A 23,251-nucleotide genomic window follows, 5' to 3' on the forward strand; every position below is an offset into this window, starting at 1 on the left:
TTTTTTGTTTTGGGAGACCCCGGCCTAATAGTGTGTTGCTGCTCACCTCCAGCTCCTCAATCCCTACTCATACTCCACGCCTCACACTGAGACCGACCAACCGACCATCCGTCGCAGAATCACTGTACTCACGGCTAGGACTGGGCACGCATGTCTGGACGGGACGCCACCAAATCTGCGCACAATCACTCATAATTTCACAGATTGCTAATACCCCACACTGGCATAATCATAACAAATACATGCTTAATTATGAGAAGTTGCCAATAAATAATGTACGTTGCATGTTATTCGTCATGAAGCGCGCATGGACTCGGACCCGGGGCTGTTACACGGAGAGGGAGATGACAGATGACGGACAGGATCATCTGGAGCTCCTTCACTTCCCTCTGCTTCTCCACTCTTCTGGAAAACACAAGGCACCACTTTCTCTTCCTCACTGCCACCTGTTGCTCCACTGCAGGTGAAGCTTCCATACAAGTTAGTATGGTAGTTCTTTATTAAAAAAGAAACAGTAAATATTTCTCCCAGAGGTTCGTTACAGTGAAAAGTCTGTTACTGGAAAGTTCGCAAGTGTGGGATCCAATGGTTTCTTATTCAGCTCCACGATGCTGCCCCGAAGCCCAGAGGGAAAAGGAGCAGAGTTCTGTAGGGGACTCGCACCCACACCCCATCAAGGGCAGGTTGCCACAACAAGGCCAAGAGAAGGGTACTGGTACAAACCCCCAGCAAAACTAACTATATTCACATTCACACCCTTCCAGAAACTTGTGAAAAGATGTTCTGTTTAATAGTTTTGACAGCTTACAATGTGAGTTTGCTTTTTTTAAAGTTAACATCATAATCATTTAGGTTTCCTTGCAGTTCAGTTCAGTGAATGGGAAAAAAAAAAAAAAAGGAACTGGCTTTGGTAATTAAAACCAACATTACCACAATTTATTTCTTGCTGGATTATTTCTGAGAAAACCACCTGATATGACTGACTTTTTCCACCATAGCAAATGATTAAAATACACTAGCTCAGCCACAGTTTTGCACTGTCAACAATTCCTAATCAGATAAACTAGATACATTTCTATAACCTGTGGTGATGCCTTTGTAACAATTACTGAAATATAGCCCAGTTCACATCTTTGTATTCCATTAACAAATTTACAATGTATGCTGTAACATGTCAACAGGAAAGAACATCTAAAATAAATAAATAAAAATAGGCAGATAAAACAAACACCAGGAGACCAGTCACTTTAGTACTACATGTGCTGTAATGTTTATTAAAAGTTAAATTTCATACAGTTAATTCAGTTTCTACAGGGGAAAACAAATGAAAATCAAATGGGGAAAAAAAAATGTAGAGAAAATGAACAAACAAAATCTGATCTTCAGGATAATTTATTAGCATCTCTGGGTATAATTTTAGTTAAGTTTATATGACTTTTGAGACATTTTAGAGCACAGAGGCTGGAGGGAGAAACTTCACCTCTGGGTCCCAAGTTTGTGCAATTTGCAGGAACAAGTTTTCCCTTCCTTGAAGGAAGGTTTAAACTGGAGCTCAGCAGCTTGATAGTCTCTCAGGTTATTTATTTACTGATCCTACATTAATCAGCTAACCATTTGTCAAACCTATCTTCCATCAGGATGAGCACGGTGCATTTCTGGTGTGTATGTTAGAAGGACAATCATGACCCATAAGTGCAGCAATGCCTGAAATATTTTAGAAAAATGTTATTACTGTCTGCACTTGGAACACACTTGGCAGAAACAACATATACTAAAAGAAAAATATAATGTAAACATTCTAATAGTAAAAGAATCCTGGCTCTTGGGTTAAAAAAAAACACTTGCATCACATCCAAGCATTAGTTTACGATAAAAAGCACTGATTTTAATATATTTAAATAAAACCATTTGCACTACTCACCATATAGAGTATTACGAAGACTCTGGCCACAGGATACCGCCGCAAAAATATACCCAGTCGAATGCTGAATGGGAGCAGAAGGGCTCAATTATGTCAAAGATAAAACTGTATTTAGCACTTGTTATGATTGCTTCATTATGCCCACATAAATCAATCCTGAAAATGTACCAAAACCTACCACTCATGTTTCAGTTCAGGTTAAATTAAAATGATTAATACATTTAAAGACATGTTAACTGCTTTTTATTTCCATGTGTTAAATGATTGCTTATTTCTTTTATTGACTGTTTTTGGTGTATTAACCTATCCCTATAAGCCAGCTAAAGGCATCACCTAAATAAATAATATTAACAAAAACATAGCAGGACCACTTAAAACATAACAGGGAACAAAATGTCAGGAGTATTTATATTACTGTAATAAGATACATTTACTCAGAAGAAAAAAACAAATGCATGAAATTCAGACTTGTAGCAGTTATGTATAAATATAATTAAAGAAACGCTAACCTGAATTTGTCTATGGTGCTGGCTGCCTTGCGCACTTTGCCGTACACCCCAGCAGCAGGTCCTTCTTGATCACTGAAGAGGACCGGCACATTCCGCGGGCGCACACCTGTAGGCCAAACACAGGAAGGAAGACCATTTTATTATAACACAGAAGACGATAGTTCACTGTCAGCCTGGAACATAAGCATCGTGAATTTAGCCCTCTACGAAGAGAATCAAATAGCTCTGCTGTAGGCTGTAAATCATCTGATCCTCACAACTGGGAGCACTTAATGAAATATTACAATGGTTCTAATATTAGCAACCCTATTAAAGTTAAATTTATAATAATTTAAACGAGGATTTATAATGGTTAAAATATTTTACTCAACTAATGTACTCTAACATCAGCTCATTATTATATTATCAATACTATGTGGGGCAATTAACTGAAACCTGGAGGGCTCTGGGTTACATATACAGGCTGCCCAGTTCACTCACCCGGTCCATCCACGCTGCCCATGTTGATGGCTGGCCCGTTGACCTGGCCTCCCTGCATTCTTTTCATTTGCTCCTCCAGACGCTCCAGCTGGAAGACCAATGAGCTCTTTTCTGTGCCTAAAGCCTCCAGCATGGTCTGCTTCTGGATCAAGGTTTCTGTCAGCTGATGGAGACGGCTCTCCAGCTCTGCTTGACTACTGGTGCTCAGCGTCTTATTGGTAATCTTACAGATTAAATTAAAAAAAAAAAAAAGGCAACATAATAATCTTGCAACTGGGACTGTTACTATACTTGTACTAGTTTTGCCATGCTGCTCTTCACTTGGAAAAGCAACAGGCACATCAAGTAAAATAACTTCTACCCATCCAATTTTTATACAGTTGTACATCTATTAGTTTGTGCTACTCAAGTAAGAGCTCAAAAGTTCTGTTAAAGGATATTTCCTTTACAAAAGGACACTCAAGTTTGTATAGTTTCCATAGATATATTATTTCCATATACAGAAGAGAATTTCACCCTGTGGTATGTTCTTGATATTATTTCCTTCCGATTATGTTATTACTTACAGAATTTATAAAAGGAAAGTTTGATTTATTTATATGTAAATAATTGTTAATTGTTCAGTAATCACGTAATTGCTTGGCTTTTGTGCAGGTTTGATCAATACTTAGTATCAATATGTAATTTTTGTTAAAAATTATAATCTTGCATATTGATAAAAGTGGAATGTCTAAAAAGAAACCATTCTCACTTGGTTCCTGAGTTTCTGGATCTCTTCCTCACGGTCCTTGATCCTGCTTTGGAGAGTGCTTTTGGTCCGGTGGTGTTCTTCCTCCATGTACTGCAATTCCTACAACACACATTAAGTTGCAGACACGTTACCACAGCCACCAGAGCAGTAACGCTAACAAAAAGACTTCTCTACATTATTTTCACAGAACAATGACATCCCCCTAACTCGTTTGATATGAAGCCAGTGTCAGCCAGACCTGCTTGCAGCGTTCCAGTTCAGCCTGCACCTCCTGTTTAGCTTGGGCCTGGTGGAGCTGCTGTTCCCGCAACTCCTGCTGCTGCTCCCGCCAGGTCTCTGCCTCAGCTAGTGCCTGCACCTCCAAGTCCTTAGAGAGGGAGGGCACATAATTTGTGGTGTGATGAAAAAAAGGTACATGTACCATTACAAGAACTGAAGCATGAAGTAAGAATTCCAAAAAGAAGGAATTATTTCATTGTGGGGATTTTACATTTTCATTTCAATATAAGAATGAATGGCTAATAAATCCACTTCAACAAAAATCATAACATTAAAACTAATGCCAAATGAAAAGTATTGGTACTTCTACTTTTCTAAAATGCTAACTAAAAATGTGAGAATACTACAATGAGAAATATGTTTTTTTTTTTTTTTTTTTTAAGAGTTTACTATTGTTGTGGGGAGAGTTTGGGAGAAACTGTCACCACAAGCAATGGAAAATTCACACACTAGCTTACCTGCATCTCTGCACGAATCGATTGGATCTGGCCTTGGAGCTTCTGGATCTCTTCTCGTTGCAGCTCCTTCTCATGCCGCAGCTCTTCTAGCTCCAGACTTCCTGCCACACCACCCTCCAGGACCTCCAGCCCAGAACCTTCCTTCAGGCTGCTGATCAGTTTTTCCTTAGACTGTGGGATCAGAGCACAGCATCACTTAGTATATTTACCCATATATTAAGTACAGCCCCTTGCATTCATCAACCCACCTATTCAACACTTGTTTCCTGTCTGGTGTACATTAAGTACCTTTTTGTGCCTAAAATCAGTTTTGCAGTGATTCCAAAGTCTGCAGTCCTGCATGTTAGATGTAAAATCATCAACAAAAAACAAGGGTTTAAAGACTTATACCTCTATAGTTTTCAGTACTGATTCAAATGCCAGGTAAGTACAAAAGAAAGTGTTTTGTTTCTATTTAATAGTTTCCCTGAGCATTCAATACCAGGGTTTACACATTTTAAACTGCTGCTGCTCCAGTATTTTTAAACTAATAGCCTGCAAAATGTGCTCTATTCAAATTTATTTGTATATAGGTGCAACAACTATATCAGATCTGGTGTCCCTTACATTCCTTCCACTGCTTTAATTTCAGGATATGAAATATTACTAAATGTTGCATGTCAGGTACAACGCGACCTAACAGTTTGGGTTCGCGCAGAGAGCAGCACACCTGCAGGATGCGTGAGGCCTTGTGTTTGTAGTCCTGCAGCTCTTGTTTGGCTATTTCAGTAGCAGAGCGTGCACTTTTTAGCTGCTGCTGCTGTTCTTCAGCCCTTCGTCTCTCCTCCGTGGCCCGTCTCTCTGCAGCAGTCACTGCCTCCACCAGGGCCTGTTTCTCGCCCTCCATCTTGGTGGAACGTTCTGAAAATTCACTCTGAAGTAACACAAAAGATACAGATAATCAGTGAGACCTGGAGCCTGTTTTATACTGTACTCTGCTACTAATTGTTTAACTCGGTCGAAAGTGACTTCCAATATAGGGAGCGCTGTGTGTAAACCTAACAACTGTTCATTCACATTACAAACCCATACATTTACTATCATGCTGGCTGCTAACCCATCTTACAGGAATTTACAGAAATAGGTATGAAGAAATATGACTAGAAACAAAGGGCTGTAAAGATGAAAACAGAAATAATCTCTAACTTTAGACCTGCATTTGTCGACAGTTGTCCTGCTCCCTTCGAAGTGCAGTTTCAGCTTCTCGTAACCTCTCCTGCAGGGTCTCCAGGGCCTGTGAGTGCATTTTACTCCCTTCAGTGTGGTCCTGCAGGATTCTAAAGCGTAATCCAGAGTGAAAAAAAAAAATTACTGTGTGTGAGCACTGAAACTAGCAAGTATTTTTTAAAAATGAAAACAAAAATAATTTCATTGTTTGACTAGAAGTCTTCATACAATGTCACATGACTTCAGTTTGTATTTGCATGTTATTTTATACATATGCACACATATACATACACTTATTAACATCACAAAACATTCTTTTTTATAAAAAAGTACTTCTTCATAAGAGGAGCTAGGTAGTAAGTACATAGCAATTTGCCTTCATCTCAAATACTACACTTCTGTGACATAACTAAAAAAATGGGGGAAGGAAAGACTGCTGAACTGATATAGATGAGCCTTCCAATAGTAATTTGCTTACGTATGGATGCACTAAAACCTACCTGGACCTCTCTGTCTGAGCAGCCTCAAGGGCCTTGTTGTGGGATAAGAGTAGATGGTCTGCCTCTTCAAGTCGGACTTTCAGAACTGCCAGTTGTCCATCTTTGGCGGACAAGGCTTCCTTCAGGTCATCAACCTGTGACCTCAGCTCCCTGATAGTGCGGTCTGTCCGCGACTGGTCCGAGTTCCACTTGTCTGTACGAGCCTGGGCTACATTCAGCTCTGTGACAAAGTATAAAGCAGAGAACAATGGGTCACTGAGGTCAGTTCTGTCACATTTTCACAAGGAGAGAGGATTTTATACACCAGAAGTGCATGCAATTGTAAATATGGAAAGATACAGCTGAAACAATATAAAATCCAGAAAAAGTAATACATATTAGTATTAGCATCTACATCAAAAATATTCCTCTACCCTCCTGTGCATCTTTTGCTCTTTGGATGAGTGCTGCCATCTCCTGATTAAGTGATGCCACTTCACTGCGTAGAAGTTGGTTTTCCAAGCGCAGGCTGGACATCACTTGACCTGGCACCTCTTCCACAGGCATCTGGTCTTCTTGATGAGGTTCCTGTGACCCTGGTAGCCCTGAATCTGAGCTCTCCGGTGTGTCTGGGAAGGAGAAGTACCAAAAAAATATCCTTGTGCTTATCAAGATTGACCTTAATTAATTCACCTTAATGCAATACATTCATATCCAGTTTTTTTGTACTTTTTCAATCTGATTTCATAACTTTCATTGTTCATATGCACTTTAGTAAAATAAATATACTGAGTTTCCGTGTCTGATGGCACAAACAATACACATCTCAAAATTGTACTGTGACCGAAAGTCGTCCATTATTAATGACTGGCGGCAGGTATAAGCAACAGGCTGTGATAAGACTCCATCCCAAAGTCATACCTTGGCTTTGGTCTTTGGAGGAACCGTCCTCTGAGGTCTTGACACTGTGAGTGCTGGCGGATAAGGAACTGAGGCTAGAAGTCCGAGACAGACCCCGGTTGGAGGGGGGTGTGGAAGGGGCAGAAGGAGGAGCAGGGCCAGCACCAGAAGGTGTAGAGGGAGCTCCCTCCGCTACAGCCATCTGGCTACCAATCCCCACTTTAGGCTGTTCCTTCTTGGTATCCCGCTTTCTGCTTGATGCCGGGTCAGTGCTGTTCAGGAAGTCAAAAAGAATGTCATCATTTGGTTCTGCCTTCTTGGGTCGGACAAAGTTGGAGGAAGCCTTGATGGTGCCTGCCGAAGACACGTTTGCTGTGCCTGCCAGAAGTGTGGCCTTGGACCTTTTAATGTTGCTTGCAGCAGCTGTAATGAATCCAGGTGCATCTTGGGAATTGTGCTGCTGTGCTGGGGGAGAAGGAGTATGTGTAGTGCTGTAGGGGCCAACAGAAGAATCTGTGGTGTCATATGATATGGCAGCTCGATTCTGGTGTTTAGTCAGAGCACTAGCTGCTCCCTGGTCCACTTTATTCAGAAAGTCTTCTGCTTTTCCGGCCAGGTCAGCAAACCAGGACATCCTGCAGGAGAAAAAACTACTTAGTTTTGCTGCTTAACAATATAAGAGGAAGCAGATAGTGCAGCGGTCAAAACCACCACCTCTGGACTCGGAGGTCGCAGGTTCCAGTCCCACCTTATAGTGCCCTTAATAAGGTTCTTAATCCGAATTTCTTGAGTGAAAATTACCCTGTTGTATATTAAATGAGCAAATAATTATAGGCATCTTAACACTCTAAACTGCTTTGGAGAAAATCATCAGCTAAAAGAGTATATGTAAATATGAGACAAAGGAATAATAAGCACTCAAGTCAAGGAGGGTTGAAAATGCACAATAACCATTACCATCTTTGCTATGTTGTGAAAACTAACTCTTACATAATGAAAGGATCCCTGTCTAATGTGATCACTGAAAATGAATATCAACACTGAGTATTCTCTGTATAATGAAGTAGACCCTATCTTGCTATAAAAAAATAAACATTTCAAATTAAATCGAACTTCTGTGTGCAGACTGTAAAAATTAATTATATACAACTCTTTGTAAAATTGTCAAGCATAATGTCACAATATAAATATTGCTAAATACTGAGTGAACAGCCATTGATCATAAACCATTCAACCACAAAGATTAGCATCTATGTCACATGTACAAATGAGAAAATTATTGCAAAAGGAACCTCTTATCTATATATAATTGGTACATCCTCCATATCATGGAGGTGCACCAAATACAAGCTGGGCTCACATCAGCTATGATAAATGATTCAGTCAAAATGCACACAGATTTAACTGCATTTAGTATACAAAAAACACCATAATTTATAATACTTTAACTCCCCAGGTAGTCATTTAAAGGTGGTCTATACAGGACAAGAAAATTAGGAATCAGAAATACTGACAATGGTAACAGATGGACACCACCAACTGCAGTATTTACATTTTCCATACATTTACATGTATTCATTTAGCAGACGCTTTTCTCCAAAGCGACGTACATCTCATAGAAAATACAATTTGTGCATTACAATAGATATAGTTGCAAATATGCATAGTTGGATATTTCACTTGAAACACCTCACCTTCAAAATTCCTTTAAATTTGGGTTATTACATAATAGTGTTCTGGTTAGGGCTTTTCCTTTATAATCTGAAAGTTAGCCTTTTACACTTACTCCTGCTGTAGTACCATTGATGAAAATACTCTCCCTGTGACAGAGTGAAAACACCATGCTGTATATTTAGTTAAACTATAAGAACTGTCCAATACCTTGGACAATAGTGAATAAAGGTTAATAATAATTCAGCTGCCATTAGACTTGGCAAAAATAACACAGTTTTCCCCCACCTCTCACCACTTACAAAGTGCTGGTTCCCCTGTCACCATTAAATTATTACACTAAAACAACTAACTAATAATAGACCATCAGGACCCTGCACTGAATAAACAGTTGAAAACAGCTGAAAATTGCTTACGATATAAACCTACAATACAAAACCAGGCATAAACCTCTTGTTACAAATCAAAGTATGACCCACAACAGGCGCTCTGTGCTAAATACACACACACATTGTCTGAAACCGCTTGTCCCAAGCGGGGTTGCAGGGAGCTGGAGCCTAACATGGCAAGACAGGGCATAGGGCTGGAGGGGGAGGGGACACACCCAGGATGGGATGCCAGTCCATCGCAAGGGACCCCAAGCATGACTCGAACCCCAGACCCACCAGAGAGCAGGACCCGGTGAAACCCACTGCGCTACCACACCCCCCATTCACATACATTTAGCTATTAAGGTAGCTCACACTTCCCTCCAAAACAGTTTACCATATTGAGCTACCTAAAATAATTTACCCCCTTCAAAATCTGTGCAATTCCTACAGTTCCAATTCAGGATAAGTACTTCAGCAGGTGACATCAACTCTCGTTCAACGACGACTAAGGAACCTGCAGCCCCTGAGGGTTAGGGTTAGGGTTCAAGCATGGACCAAAACACTGTGACAACATAACTCGGGTAATGTCAGACTGGCCCATACTCTTGCCGCCCCCCATATACATCCCAGACAACTAAAACAATGAACGCATCATTAAATATCATTCAATGCCCATTTAAATCCTCAGTGAAGTGGCACATACACAGTGAAACACCTAAGCAGAGCAGAAACACACACATCACACTACTTTGGAAAACTGCTGCGCTCTAATTCACTGAAAAGGAGCTCGATCAAATGGAGCAGATTTAAGGTGTCAGCCTTCCAAGACAAACGTTTGGGACATGACAGACGGGTGACTCAGTAGTAAAACCGGAATGTAAACAAACAGGGCAGGAGGAGCCGTTCAGGTTGAGCACAGCACAGGCCCAGAACAACACCTCCTCTGCTCTGCTCTGTCACAAATTACTATTTACTTAGGTTACCACACAAACTGCACCCCATAAAACTACTAAATAATTTATTAGTTAGTATTAACAATTTCATCCTGCAAGCTCGACATATAATAATAAAATATATAATAATTACTAATGCAGTTGAGTTACATTTCTTTTATTTGTAGCTGCTGGCATGGCTGGCTAACTGCATCACCACTGCACGTGCATAATTAATTTGCCACTAAGAAAGTTTAATAATAATAATAATAATAATAACCTCGTCACTCACTGACAGCCTACGCCAACTAGTAGAACTATCTAGAACAGAACAGCAACTTCACCCGTGACCTTTTTTGCGCGGTTACTCACCTTACAGCGCTGCGGGCAGTCTCGGGGGGGAACTCTAACGGCGATTGTGTTCTTAAATAGCTCAAAACAGCGTACTCTTCAGGGCCGTTTCTCTTAAAACTGGGGTGAACAGAGAGATGCCGTCTTTTCAGTCGGCGCACGATCAACCCGCCTCCATCACGATAGTCGTCAAATACTTCCTTGAAGACGTGGACCAGGAACCAAAGAAAGGACCCAAAACAGACTGCCTTCTGTCATGCCTGAATCAAATGATGTCACGTACAATCCGGTAAACACGGGTGTTCATCCGCATACAGAGCTGCAGTGACCCCTAAAAGGCGGTCTTCTGTATTGCCTGAACGAAAACAGATGAACTCAAAAGTTCATAAAATTGTACACAATTTAACTCATTGGTATAGTTGCACTTTTATATAATAATAAGGCATGTTGCGCACAGGGAAGTGCGGCTTAATTGTCAACGTTTCAGATAACCATGTCGTAATGGTGCGGGCAAGATGCATCATGACATGTGGTAATAGAACAATATATAATAATATATATATATATATATATATATGTGGTAGAAACCAGGTACGTAGCTGTGTGCTCAAGTTTTACCGCAATAAAAGCCCACTGAATTGATGCTCACTTGTTTCATCTAGGCACTAACTGATGGTTAAAAAAGTACAGGTTTCCCTATACGTAACACCGCGTAACAGAAAGGCAGCTACCAAATTTTTCAAGATAAGGTGGTACACGTAAAATATTTATACACAATTTCAAATCATTAGCTGACTTAACTCGTACAAACGACACAAATTGTCTAAGCACTTAGCTGTACTTTGTGGTTTTCACTACAACTTCAAAATACTGCACCGACTTCATTTTAATTATCGATAGTACATCTTTACTAAAACAGTAATCACATTGTCACACCTGGTTTTCTGTTTCGTTTTTCTAGGAGCAGTTGGGAACAGAGTGATTAGAGCTGCTGCCTTTAGACCGCATGGTTGCAGGTTTGAATCCCACTCTGGTACCCCTGCCCAAGTGATTTACCCTAAATCGCCTTGGTGAAATTACCCACTTGTATAATAAGTGAGCAAATCCTTGTAAGTATCTTAACACTTCAGTTGTTTTTCGAGAAACGCATCAGCTAAATGACAATATTTGTACTGAAAGATGTGGATCTGCAATACAGGGCACAAAGAACTGACGACGCCAATCACAGCACATATGAAACAGTGCCTCTTTATTGTGCAGCACCCACTCCAAATTGCATATTTACAGGGCATGCCACATCAATACAAGAATTTACTAAGGACACATTCATTATCACACAGTCTGTTCTCAGGTACACAAAATGGGAACAAAATGGAAGTTGAAGGATCAGGAAATTTAAAAAGGTAATCCTTGGTACACTTTAAAACAACATGAAAAATTTCCATGGAAATGAACACATTTTTTCAAGTTGTTTTGGATTAAATTTTATTGTCCTTGTGTTTTTTCTTTGTTTAATCCATGAAGAAAAAGTTACTTTTCTCTTCCCTCCATTTTGAAAGAGAACTACTGATGGTTGGTAGAATGTAGCAGGGGTATCCCGCTCTTTCTGCAGTTGTATGCTAGCAGTCACAAAAGTTGTAAATGCAAATGATCTCATCTGATCACCATTCTTTATTTGTGTTAGTAATCTCTTCAAAGTTTCTATGTACTGTACTCCAAACAATCTAGATTAAAAAGTCCTTCCAGATAATCCAGAGCAATGTCCTTTTCAAAAAAAGAAAAGAATAAGAATAAAGACAACCATGAAACTGTGAGGAGCCAGCAGGGAAATATATATATATATGTATATATGTATATGACAAAAAGGAATAACAAAAAACACAATTCCAAGTACAATTCTGCACATAAACGCAAATAATGGACTAGACAACTTTTTCTTAAAAAGCAATCTTTTACAAAAAAAAGTAGTTTTCTATTAATTCCTTCCTGTCGGTTTTGGAGGGGGCCACATGTTCTTGTACACACTCTTAAACCTTACACACAGGCACGCGTGCGCACACACACACGCGTGCACACACACGCGCACACAAACACACCCCAGGGTAGGGCGAAACCTCAGGCCCCTGCATTACTGACGGACTAACACATGCACGGAGAACCGGTGGTGGGCTGTACTCAGATCAGGCCTCGTCTCTTCTTGTAGTCCTCCAGGTTGAGTGATCGTCGAGGGGCACCATCCTTCACAGGCAGAGCGTTTGAACTCACAGACAGAGACTTCGCTTCTAAATTTCAGTGCAAAAGCAGAAGCATTTATGTTTGACATGATGAAGGAGCTAATAAAGAATTTTCCATAGCATTGTCTGAATCTTTACAAAGTAACTTGATGAACATTATTTTTGGATAAAATGATCTAAAATTTGAGGCAAGTGCATCTAACCACAGCTGCCAGCTTATTTCACTACAGACACACTGATGTAAAGTATTTAAACTAACCTGCATTAGGAACTTGAAGGTCAATTTTGACATCAAAATCATGAACTTTGAAAAGATCCTCTGACAGGTCACTAGTTGTTTTGGTGACATCTTTGTCTTTCTGACTGGGCTGCCCCTGTGAACACAAAGATGACACGGGAGCAATTAATATGAATACAATATTTATATTTGAAGATCCATTCCACATTTTCCTTATTGATGTACACTTAATATAACTTTTGGAACTGTGCTTTTACCTGTTTATTCTTATCAAGAACATTGTCCTGCCCTGAACCTGAGCCGTATTTCTGATTCAGGTGAGCAAGGATAGCAGCATGGACTGAAGGGTCTCTAGCCTGTGAAGGTTAAAAGATAGAAAAGATGGACAAAAATCCCATAATCAGATCTCAAATGTTGTAATCACAGTAATTGCAAAACATACAAAATAAAATCAGCAACAATTCTGAAGTTTGAATTTTGAAAATAAGGCACATCATAAAAACCAAACGTTGAAACCTTACATTGGACACCATGGTTGGCTTGCACTGTCGTCGGGTAAAGGGATCCATCTGTTGGTTCTTGGAGTTCTGCCCCTCCGCCTGAATAGAAAACAGTACCTCAGTTTTCTTACTAAAACTTAGTAGTTTTGCTTTTTAAGCACTTAAAAATTGAGTATAGATGAATATCAGACAGGAAAGTGCCAACTTACAACTAGGGCTTTCTCAGATTCTACGATATTCCAACTCCGATTCCTTTGATTAATATAGCTAGAAGAGGAAAGGTGGAGGACTGGTCATATAGTAGTGCAAAGATAGTACAAAATAAAGAGTCTAGTTTTAGATCTTATCAGTTACCTTTTTTAAACTGAAGTCTCGGCTTTGTGAAAATGGAGATTTTTATAATAATAATAAAAAAAAAACTACTTCCCAACACTACTGCAGTGATAGTGTTTGTCAGTGATGCACTAAAGGCCAACATGCAAATGTTGCTAAGATAGGTACATTTGGTCAATTTAAGCTGCTTGCTAGGTAAATACAAGTATTTTTTTCTCACATTCAAATAAGTGCAGCACAATAATTGTGCCTTGAGCTTTCAATATTTTGAGTGTTAATTTTGTTTTCAATTTTCAAAAATTGTTACTGTCAATCATCTCTCACTACAATAAAATTACTAGTTTGACAATTACAGCATTTCATAAAGCTACAGATCATATGCACTTTGTTTACCGTGCAATGTGCATGCATTCAAAACATACAGAATGGACAGCTATGGATGAGTTCACACAAGACTGCTGCTTATACAGACAGCCCTGATTCACTCAAGCCAGCAGTCACATCTGAAAGATAATCCTTTAATATAGCAGTTTAAAAGGTTCCAGGTGACACTAAGCAGGGATCACTGACTCACCTGATAGCAGAGATGTTCTTGGTCCTTTGTCGATCCAGAGCCTCTGCTCGTTCCTCCAATTCATTGAGCTGGTCCTGTATCTGCTTGACCCTCTCCCCATCTCCAGACTCCTCAGCCATGGCCTGGAGAAACACACAGCAGGAATCAAATATGTACATATGACAACTTTATAAAAAAAACTATACAAAGAATTTCTTGTATTAATACCTTCTCTTTGAGAAGCTGAGTTTTTTTCATGGCATAGTTTGGAGGGGCCTTTCGGAACCGGTCCTTTTCTTTTACTATCTGTAACCCAAGTCAGATTAAGTTGGTTTATGCAAGAAAAAATTAACACATTGCATTCACTGCAATATCCTCATAAACAGTACTGTATATGCTTACATCCTCTATGTCTTTGTCATTGAATTTGTAGTTGAGAGCTTCTTTGATGGCTTGCTCCTTTTTGGTGATTTCATCTAAAGTTGGAATTTGCATTCCCGCAACAATCATCTGTGCAAAGTGAAGCAAGACATCTTTTTTAAAATTTGTCAACAGCAACAGAAAGGAGACACAAAAATACATTAAATGTAGAACAACCATAGCATTTAAAGCAATTCTTAAAACTTCATTACATGGAATCCCCAGTCTCTTTATCATTGTTCATCCCTTAAAAATGATTCCAAACTCCACAACTCACAGCCTCTTTCCATTTCATGAACTCATTGTCTGTGAATTCCTGGTTAGAGACAAACTCCAGCCTGAACACTCGTGTGTCACTCCCATGTCTGTGGAAAAGTGAAGACGACATGTCAAGTTTCTGGAGAGGAAGGTAGAACGTAATTTAAAACAAAACAAAACAAAAAAAAGAAACGCTCACTTACCGCAGCTGCAAGCCTTTGTTCGTTCTGGTAGACCCCAGCTGATAGACTTTTGCCGTTTCAACAACATCAACGATTTCAGCAACCTTGTTAAAAAAAGTAGTCAATAGTGTCAAATATATTGCTTTGTGCACTGGTTAAAAATGTGCAGTTATTTAATGCTGTTTTTTTACGATTGTTGCAGCACTTGGAGGCTAAGAAGCCATTTTAACGGTACACCCGTGTAAAAAAAAAAAAAAAAAAAAAAACAATGTTAGCGGATGAACTTTGGATCCATTAATTAAACTGACTGACAGAACTGGACATCTGATACCTGCCTAAAAAACAACATGCCACTGATTTTTCCATCAGGCATTACAGTGTTACGAGCACTGAACATGTTTTATGCTAAACCCTGGTATCCTTACTCTGTAGACAGGCTTGCTACTGCTGTTGCCAATCCCAATGCGCACAAAGCAACCCGTCACAGTCTTGGCGAAAAATGGCATATGGCACCATCGCTCCAACTTGTGCCTGGACAGTCGAATTCGATTCAACTCCTCGGGCAGGGAGACAGGCTGTGACTTCGGAGGGGTTGGCTGCTTACTTCACGACAACACAAAAAGGGAATTCAAATTAATAATCTGATTAACAATTACTCTTACGAGCCTGGTTATTTTACACATTCCAACAAAAAATACTACCCATTCATACAGACCAATATTTAACTGGAGCAAATCACGTAATGCTGAGTATAAAAAAAAAAAGTAGTGGTTTAACAGCAAGGCCCGTCCTGCACTGTTATGTTAACCTTTGGAAATTTACCAAAATAAGCAGCTGATATAAACTGTGTGTAAACTCAAAAAACAAACCCCTGGCACACAGCTGTGACACCTACTCCTCCTGTTCCCCAGAAGATGAGGACCGAGAGCTGTGGTCGCTCTTGACAGAGGATTTGTCGTCATCTTCCTCCTCTTCCTCCTCATCATCAGAGTACACTTCACTAGTCTTGAGGGGTTGACGCTTTGCCAGAAGCTCCGCTGAATCATACAAAAAATACCATTTGGTGTATGGGTAAGAGCCACATTTATTCACCAGTACAGCACACCATTCCCTTCCACTCTCTACAAAACCTTCTTTGATTTTAACACGGCCACCCATACTCAACTATCTTCTAATTACCTAATGTTACAATATCTAACGGCACTCAGCCTATCACCAATAGCACCCTACATGAGTCAACAGACAAATGGGACCCAATGAGTTGCCTGCATCTTTGTTTTGAGCAGAGGGCAAAACTCAAAGTGTGGCCCATGTACCTGTTCTGTTTTTCTTTTTTTCTCGCTCTGCCTTGAGTTCCTCCATTGCCTGGGACTTCTTGTCCAGCTTTTCATCTCGTTTGGACCGCCTCTCTTTGTTGTGAGACATGACCTGAAAGGGAATTTGTAAAAAGTGTAGTGGCAGGAGTGCTGTGCAAACAAGACAAAGGCCTCAGCTGCTGAGCTACATTTGACTCTGACAGGTTTAGCGGTACGTCACAATAATCAATAGCAGATTTTTGTACAATTCTTAGAGCTCACCTTAAAGTCTGGAATTCATGTTTGAGTAAATTATAAACTTAAAGATGTGAGATGACCCAGCCAAGCAAATGCAGTTTACTATTATTAGTGGTATTTATTCATTCCTGGCTTACACTGCCAAGTGTTGGACCCGATTCAATCTGTGTATAGCAGCAATAACTACGCAAATATCTGGAAGACACGTAATTACAGCTTAAGCATCAGGTTGCTTTTTGAACAACTACCATAATTTTAGCAGCATCGTTCAGTATAGCACAGGCTATGTACAGTCCCCTCAAAACTTACCACCTGTGTGTCCTGAACCTGAGACTGCTTTCTCTTCTCCTGCTCTTCCTCTTGTTTCTTCTTCTTCTCCTCTTTTTCCTTCTTTTTAGCTGTCTTCAGCTTCTTTTTAATCTCAAACCTGGCAAGGTAATCAGACAACTGATAAAAATGACCAAGAATTACCTGAAGCCAGCATGCTTGGTGAAATGATTCTCGATTTCCAGTATAAAATATTCAGTGGAATATGTTGTATTTTAATGCCAATCCATGGGATCATAACATAGACTTGGAATGATGTTTGTAAAAGTTCTGCAAGTATGTCTATCTGCCTGTTTCCCCAAAAGACATGCCCTTGGTGAAATGGTGGATTTACAGGTCTGAATGTAGGTATATTGAAATCGGCAGCACAGGGGCACAGCAAGTACCACTGCTGTCTCAAAGCGCCTGGTTGGTGTAAGAGGACGTGAGTTCAATACCCGCTTAGTCTGTGTGGAGTTTGCATGCTCTCCCCGTGTCTAAAAGGGTTTTCTCTGAGTGCTCCGGTTTCCTCCCACAGTCCAAAGACATGCTGTTCAGGTGAACTGGTGACTTAAGTCAGCGATAGTGTTAGAGTGGCACAGGAAGTGTTTCAGTGTTGTATGGATGAGTAACTCAATGTAAGTAGCATATGTAACAGTCTAAGTCACCTTGGGTGAATAAGGTGTGGGCTGATAACACTATAGTGTTCACTGGAAGTCACTTTGGACAAAAGTGTCTGCTAAATGAAGTAACGCAATCTGTAGTGTTCAAGACCAATTAAAGTTTTCACTAACACCGACCAATCAGTAAGAGACCCATAACAGTGAGTAAAAAAATAGCCACTGTCAGACCCTTTGGAAAATGGTTTCTAAACTCTAGATAAGAATCTTTGCCTGAAAAACAAAAACTTGGCATTCACCTCCTTTTCAGGACCTCCCTCTTCTCAATTCTGTTGAAGAGCTCCTGTTCCCTCTCTTTCTCTGTCATCTGCTCCAGCCGTGCCCGGTCCTCCTCATCCCCCATCAGGTCGTCATCATAACCATCACGAAAAACATCATCCTCGGAGGAAGAGTCGGAGTCGGAGCTGGAGGACGAGCTATTGCTCTCCGAATCAGAGACCTCACCTAGCAGGTCAAACAACGGGCATGGATAAAGACATATAAACTCACACTGTTAAGAGACAGATGTGATGTTGCCTCTTATTATATTTACTTTACTTCATAGGTTATACTTAGCAATTGACAAGTAAATCCATGTATGTAGCTGGATTATTTAACCAGAGCGATCCAGGTTAAATATCATAGATAAAGGAGTAGGGCCCTTAACGGGACTTTGTAAAATTTATTAATTTAGCTGATTATTTTCTACAAAGCAATTTATAATATTAACCTACTTACAGCAAGTTACTAATTTATGCAATGCTGCATAGTTCATGGGAGCAACTCAGGTTGAGTACCATACTCAAGGGTACAACAGTAGCAGGTGGAACTTGACTTCAGTCTTCAGTACAAGGCATTGACTTTAACCGCTATGCTACCCGCTGACAATCTATGTGACTATGCTAAGCTATGCTAGCAAAGAAGGGGTTCATAGAAAAAGCAAACAGGCTCATGCCTTCATGCCATCCTTCCTCATCCTCAACCCACCTTCCTCTGGGGCAGAGCTCTCAGCAGAGCTGCCTCCATCTGAACTTCCAGAGGAAGCAGCCTTGTTTGTGCGCTTTTTTGCAGTACCCTTCTTCTCACCACTCCCTTTGCCAGGCTTTACTTTCTTCTTAGCCTTGGTGCCACCCACAGTCCACTGAGCAAATAAACAGCAAAGAACAGATTTCCTAATGCAAGCAATTTGCCATTTCAGGAAAAGGAATTTCAGACCCTTTGTGCAAGAGTTGTACATTTTACACATCTCACAGTCGGTCTTTTGTCAACTTTTTCATCTTCCCCTCAGATTTAAATAAGGTTGCACAAGCTAAAATATTCATTAGTTTGTTTAAATTAGAACTTTCCGTTTCTTCCATATGATATCTCTTAGATCAACACAAGCTTTAAAGCTGAGGTTTTTGTGCAGTGCCCCTCCACTTTATACTCAAAGTATACCAAGTATACTTTATACTCAAAATCCTGCACCACTAAGGTATTTTCCACAGAAAGTCGGCCATTTCATCTGGAAATTGTATAACCACCTGGAAAACCTTGTCAATGATGATAGCCAATAGGACCAAAGAACGGAGGGCAAAACAGGCCAGCACAGCACAGTAACCAAAGCATTGTAATCACACTATGATAAGTTTGATTATTCCAATACCTCGTCATCACTGTCAGACGTCTCCGAGTCTGTAGAGGCTGTCGGCTTGCTGGCTGGTTCTTCCTGCTCATCTGAATCCACCCTCTTCCGCTTGGCCAAAGACAACAACTCCTGAAAGACACAAGAATGGAATGGCTTTGGTCCAAAAACTGTACCAAATTAAAAAAGTCCAATACAAGGAAACTGTTTACAACTCAGAGCAAGACACTTGGCTGGAGGTCAAAATGATGGATTCAACTGAAGTTCAGAATAGGCCCATACCCACTGTTTGAGATAACCTGAGATTGTGTTCATTGTACAAAGCATTCAACTATAGTACTTCTATTACTGTTCTGAACTATTAACACCTTGTCCTAATAAATGTCCACTCAGTTTCTAAAAAAGAAAAAAAAACATACAGTAGATCAAATTCACCTTGAATGAATATATGTTCAGCACATACAGCAGAAATGTGCAATTCCAAAGCAGGCAAATGTGAGAGACTGAAAACCACCACTTCAGGTACTCTTGCCCAGCAAAAAATGCTATTTGATTAAGTCTGTGAGCAATTTGCTTTATTAGGTTCCTTTTCTCAATTCTGATTTAATTTATTTAGTTCACACTGGCATTTTTATTCAAGGCAATTTATGGAACTGGACAAATTTCTACAGCCAACATTTTTACTAGAGTAAATCCGGATAAACAACTTGCTCAGAAGAATTAGAGTAGCAGTAAGGATAAGAGAGTGAACCAGCAAATTTCAGATTACAAGTCTATGTCATTACGCTACCTGTTGCCCTTTGACTAAATAAGAAGCATTACTACAATTTTTCTTTAAATCAGTGCAATCCAAACATCCTTGATAGCACCTGAAAATGACTTCTGAATCACTCTTAAATTTTCAACCTGATTCAGTGTGTCCAATTCCCACGTTACTTAAAGTTCAAGAGTTTCACATGGACCCCTGTTACTTCTGTGCAGGTTAAGAGTATCTATGCAAGACTTCAAACTTCTAATAGCTGACAGCTATTACACTATCATTCAAATATATCAATTTGATGTATCTGAATCAATTCAAAATGTGTTCAGTAATTTCTGAAATAATAGTTATTTGTACAAAAATTGTTATAACTGGACAAAGCATTAATTCAGTCTTTTGGGCTTTGGCCTTTACCTGGTGTACTCTGGGACGGAAATGTCAGCTTTTTGAAGTGATGTGGGGCTTAAGCAACTATGTTTACATGTCAAATTTAAGTATACAAAAAAATATATAGGTAACTGGCTGCACTGATTTGATCGTATAGTTATCTGCCTATGCTCGTGTGAAATAAAGTTTTTCAAATTTCTATATTCATTAAAAAAGAACAAAATTCAACAAAAGTTTGAAACTATAAAACTAGAGTTCACAGAAAGCTGGAAATAATAATGCAGTAATATTCTTTATAGCACTCATTTAGACTTAAGCGGAAAATACCAGAGCAAAGAACACGCAAACAAAACAAGTTGAACTCCTCACACGTGAGACACACACCAGCCCTTGTCTTCTATACTCAAAATACACGCATCCTGTGCCATCCTTCCACCACCACCATCATCACCACTGCATCCCCCACCAGATTCCCCGTCGTACATCCACCACTGCATCCCTAGCTGGATTCTCCACTGTGGATTCATCACATGACCCACTACAAGCTCCACTCTGCATTCACCATGTCAATTTCTTCATATTCTAATGTTTCTCTTTAAACATTGACATTTATTCATTTAGCTGATGCTTTTCTCCAAAGCGAGTTACAATTTTACCATAATTGCAATTTTTACTGGAGCAGGATTTCAGGGTAAGTACCTTGCTCAAGGGTACTACAGCAGGAGGTGAGGCTCGAACCTGTGACCCTTGGGTCCAAAGGCAGTCGCTCTAACCGCTACGCTACCAGCCATTCCTTTGAAACATAGAGCTTATTAAAAGCTCTGCACAATGATCACAATGTCACACAGTGACAACAGATCGCACGTGTGTGCATCCGAGTCTCCCCTTCTGATGTGCTTTACTTTTTTTTTTTTTTTTTGCATTGTCCTCTGAGATGTATGTCGCTTTGGAGAAAAGCATCTGCTAAATAAATAAATTTAAAATGTTCAAATTCTGGAGATTCAATCAGTGAAACGCGAAACTCGATCAATGAATGTGCGAGTGACTGCGCTGAGACGCACACAGAACCCGGCCTTTCTTGCAGTCTATTAAAAATGCTTGATGGGAAGCAAAGTAACGAGCTAAAGCATGATGTCAAACTGTCCTAATGTAAGACGCTTGTCAGCAATGCTAGAAATAAACATAAACACAGATATGCTGTCGAAGAAAAAAAAAAAAAAAAAAAAAGCTGCCTGGGGTAGGAAAAGATAAAGATCAGAGCTAGTGTCAGTGACAGACAGGCCAGCAGCAGCTCAGTGCTCCAGTTTCACGTGCTGCTCATAAAACAACTACTAGTGAACGCGATCCTTAAGCCACGTGCCCCACACACACACACACACACACACACACACACACAGGGCTAAGCGCCAGTAGTGAACAGTGCTGTCACACACGGACAGGCGACAAACACTGACTGACTAGAATTAGAAATATGTAAACACTCGGCCGCGCCGTGTCCTGCTTTAGTCCAGCTGCTCGTCGTAAACACCGCATCATAACCTACTGCTGGAAACCAACAAGCAAGTAGAAGTAGTAAACAAACAGCGGGCCAGTGACTGTGACTAGCTGCCTGCTATTACACACGGCCCACAACTACTAGCAGCAGGTAGTAAACACCGCACTGCAATGTGGAACCTAGCAGCAGCAATGGCAATGGCGCTGTTTGTGTTTGCATGCATTGCATGCTGCTGTAAATTATTTCTAAAACACAACGGAACGCAGCAGTTATGCGGTCATGAAAACAAGGTTGCGAACGTAGCCTCGTAATCCGCGCCCGCCCGGTTCGTTGCCCGGAGCGCGCGGCGCAGGAGCAGCTCGCCCGGCTCGAGGCAAAACAGGCAGGCCCGCGCGCGGCGCCCTGTTTTCCCACTCAACTCACAAAGCAGCCTTCTTTTCGCCACACCGCGGTCCAGCCGCATCGGAACCTCATCACGTAAAAATAGGAGCCCGCGAACCCTTACCTGATCTAAATTATCGTCGCTGGCGCTGTCCTCGGAGTCTGAGTCAATAACGACCCGTCCTTTCCGCTTCTTTACGTTCACCATGATTACCTGTCCGCGCGCTAAGTGCGTTTGGCTAGCACAGACGAAACGGCACTATACCCGCAGTCCTCCACACAAAGGCGCTGCGGGCTCACCGAGCATGCGCGGATATGACGACATTCTCTCGCGGATATTTTTCCTCTATGGTGAAATAAAAGGCGCGTAAACAAACGAATAGCAACACGCCACCTATTGTAGTGGAGCCGCAGAGACAGGCGCAGCCTTGCGTTATTCTGTGCGCCACTGTCCGGATATTCGGACATCGTCTCGCTCAGATTGCAGCGATGTACGTATTTCAGTAATGTGCACCACTCAGCCCAGAGTATAAAGACGATGCCCCAGGTCAATCGAAATTGTCAGGCGACCTTGATGATGGGTAGTAGGAATTGCTCGAGTAAAAGATATTCAGCCGTATATAATAATTATATGGTTAAAGTAAGTATAATTAGTAGTTTAACATTGTAGAAGATCTACATTTACACTTATTTTTTCCAAATCGGCATGCCATGAACACAATAATAATAATAATAATAATAATAATCGTCATCACCATCCTCTTACTGAGTAATAATAATGAAGTGCCCTAGAACCGTTTTCTTATTCTGTTCTACATTGTATTCAAATTTCTCACGCTGGTCTCTGATAAACTGATGACTTCTCTGTATTTTAATACAATGGTTAAAAAAGAGCCCTGTGTAAACCCCTTGGAATTATCTGGATTGCTGCAAGAACAACTCCTAAACGTGGTCTGACCTTCATATGTCATAATAGTCTTTTTTTAATAAACACACAGAACACTTTACATGTATCTCGTTACTGAACTAATGGTTCAAACTATCAATGTCATTGTTGGAA

General features: G+C 40.4%; 2 protein-coding genes across 2 annotated transcripts; both read right to left on the bottom strand.

The window, feature by feature from the left end:
• Positions 1-1,268: 1,268 nt before the first annotated feature.
• Positions 1,269-10,552, bottom strand: golga5 (golgin A5). The gene is made up of 13 exons (XM_018727431.2): positions 10,330-10,552; positions 7,005-7,618; positions 6,518-6,712; positions 6,105-6,324; positions 5,591-5,714; positions 5,108-5,311; positions 4,399-4,569; positions 3,900-4,028; positions 3,662-3,760; positions 2,911-3,133; positions 2,431-2,536; positions 1,922-1,985; positions 1,269-1,704 (listed from the first exon to the last, which is right to left on the bottom strand). The coding sequence occupies exons 2-13, from the start codon at positions 7,615-7,617 to the stop codon at positions 1,624-1,626; spliced, it is 2,229 nt and encodes a 742-aa protein (XP_018582947.2). The 5' UTR covers position 7,618; positions 10,330-10,552; the 3' UTR covers positions 1,269-1,623.
• Positions 10,553-11,801: 1,249 nt separating this feature from the next.
• rtf1 (RTF1 homolog, Paf1/RNA polymerase II complex component) lies at positions 11,802-22,491 on the bottom strand. Its single transcript, XM_018727432.2, has 18 exons — positions 22,316-22,491; positions 19,190-19,300; positions 18,532-18,685; positions 17,805-18,009; positions 16,889-17,006; positions 16,343-16,454; positions 15,922-16,063; positions 15,452-15,629; positions 15,048-15,130; positions 14,864-14,951; positions 14,569-14,676; positions 14,395-14,472; positions 14,188-14,309; positions 13,490-13,547; positions 13,302-13,379; positions 13,038-13,136; positions 12,802-12,916; positions 11,802-12,590 (listed from the first exon to the last, which is right to left on the bottom strand). Exons 1-18 carry the CDS (start codon positions 22,397-22,399, stop codon positions 12,484-12,486), a joined length of 2,040 nt encoding a protein of 679 aa, XP_018582948.1. The 5' UTR covers positions 22,400-22,491; the 3' UTR covers positions 11,802-12,483.
• Between the last annotated feature and the right edge of the window lie 760 nt (positions 22,492-23,251).

This window comes from Scleropages formosus, chromosome 15, assembly GCF_900964775.1.
Source record: "Scleropages formosus chromosome 15, fSclFor1.1, whole genome shotgun sequence".
Lineage (NCBI taxonomy): Eukaryota > Metazoa > Chordata > Actinopteri > Osteoglossiformes > Osteoglossidae > Scleropages > Scleropages formosus.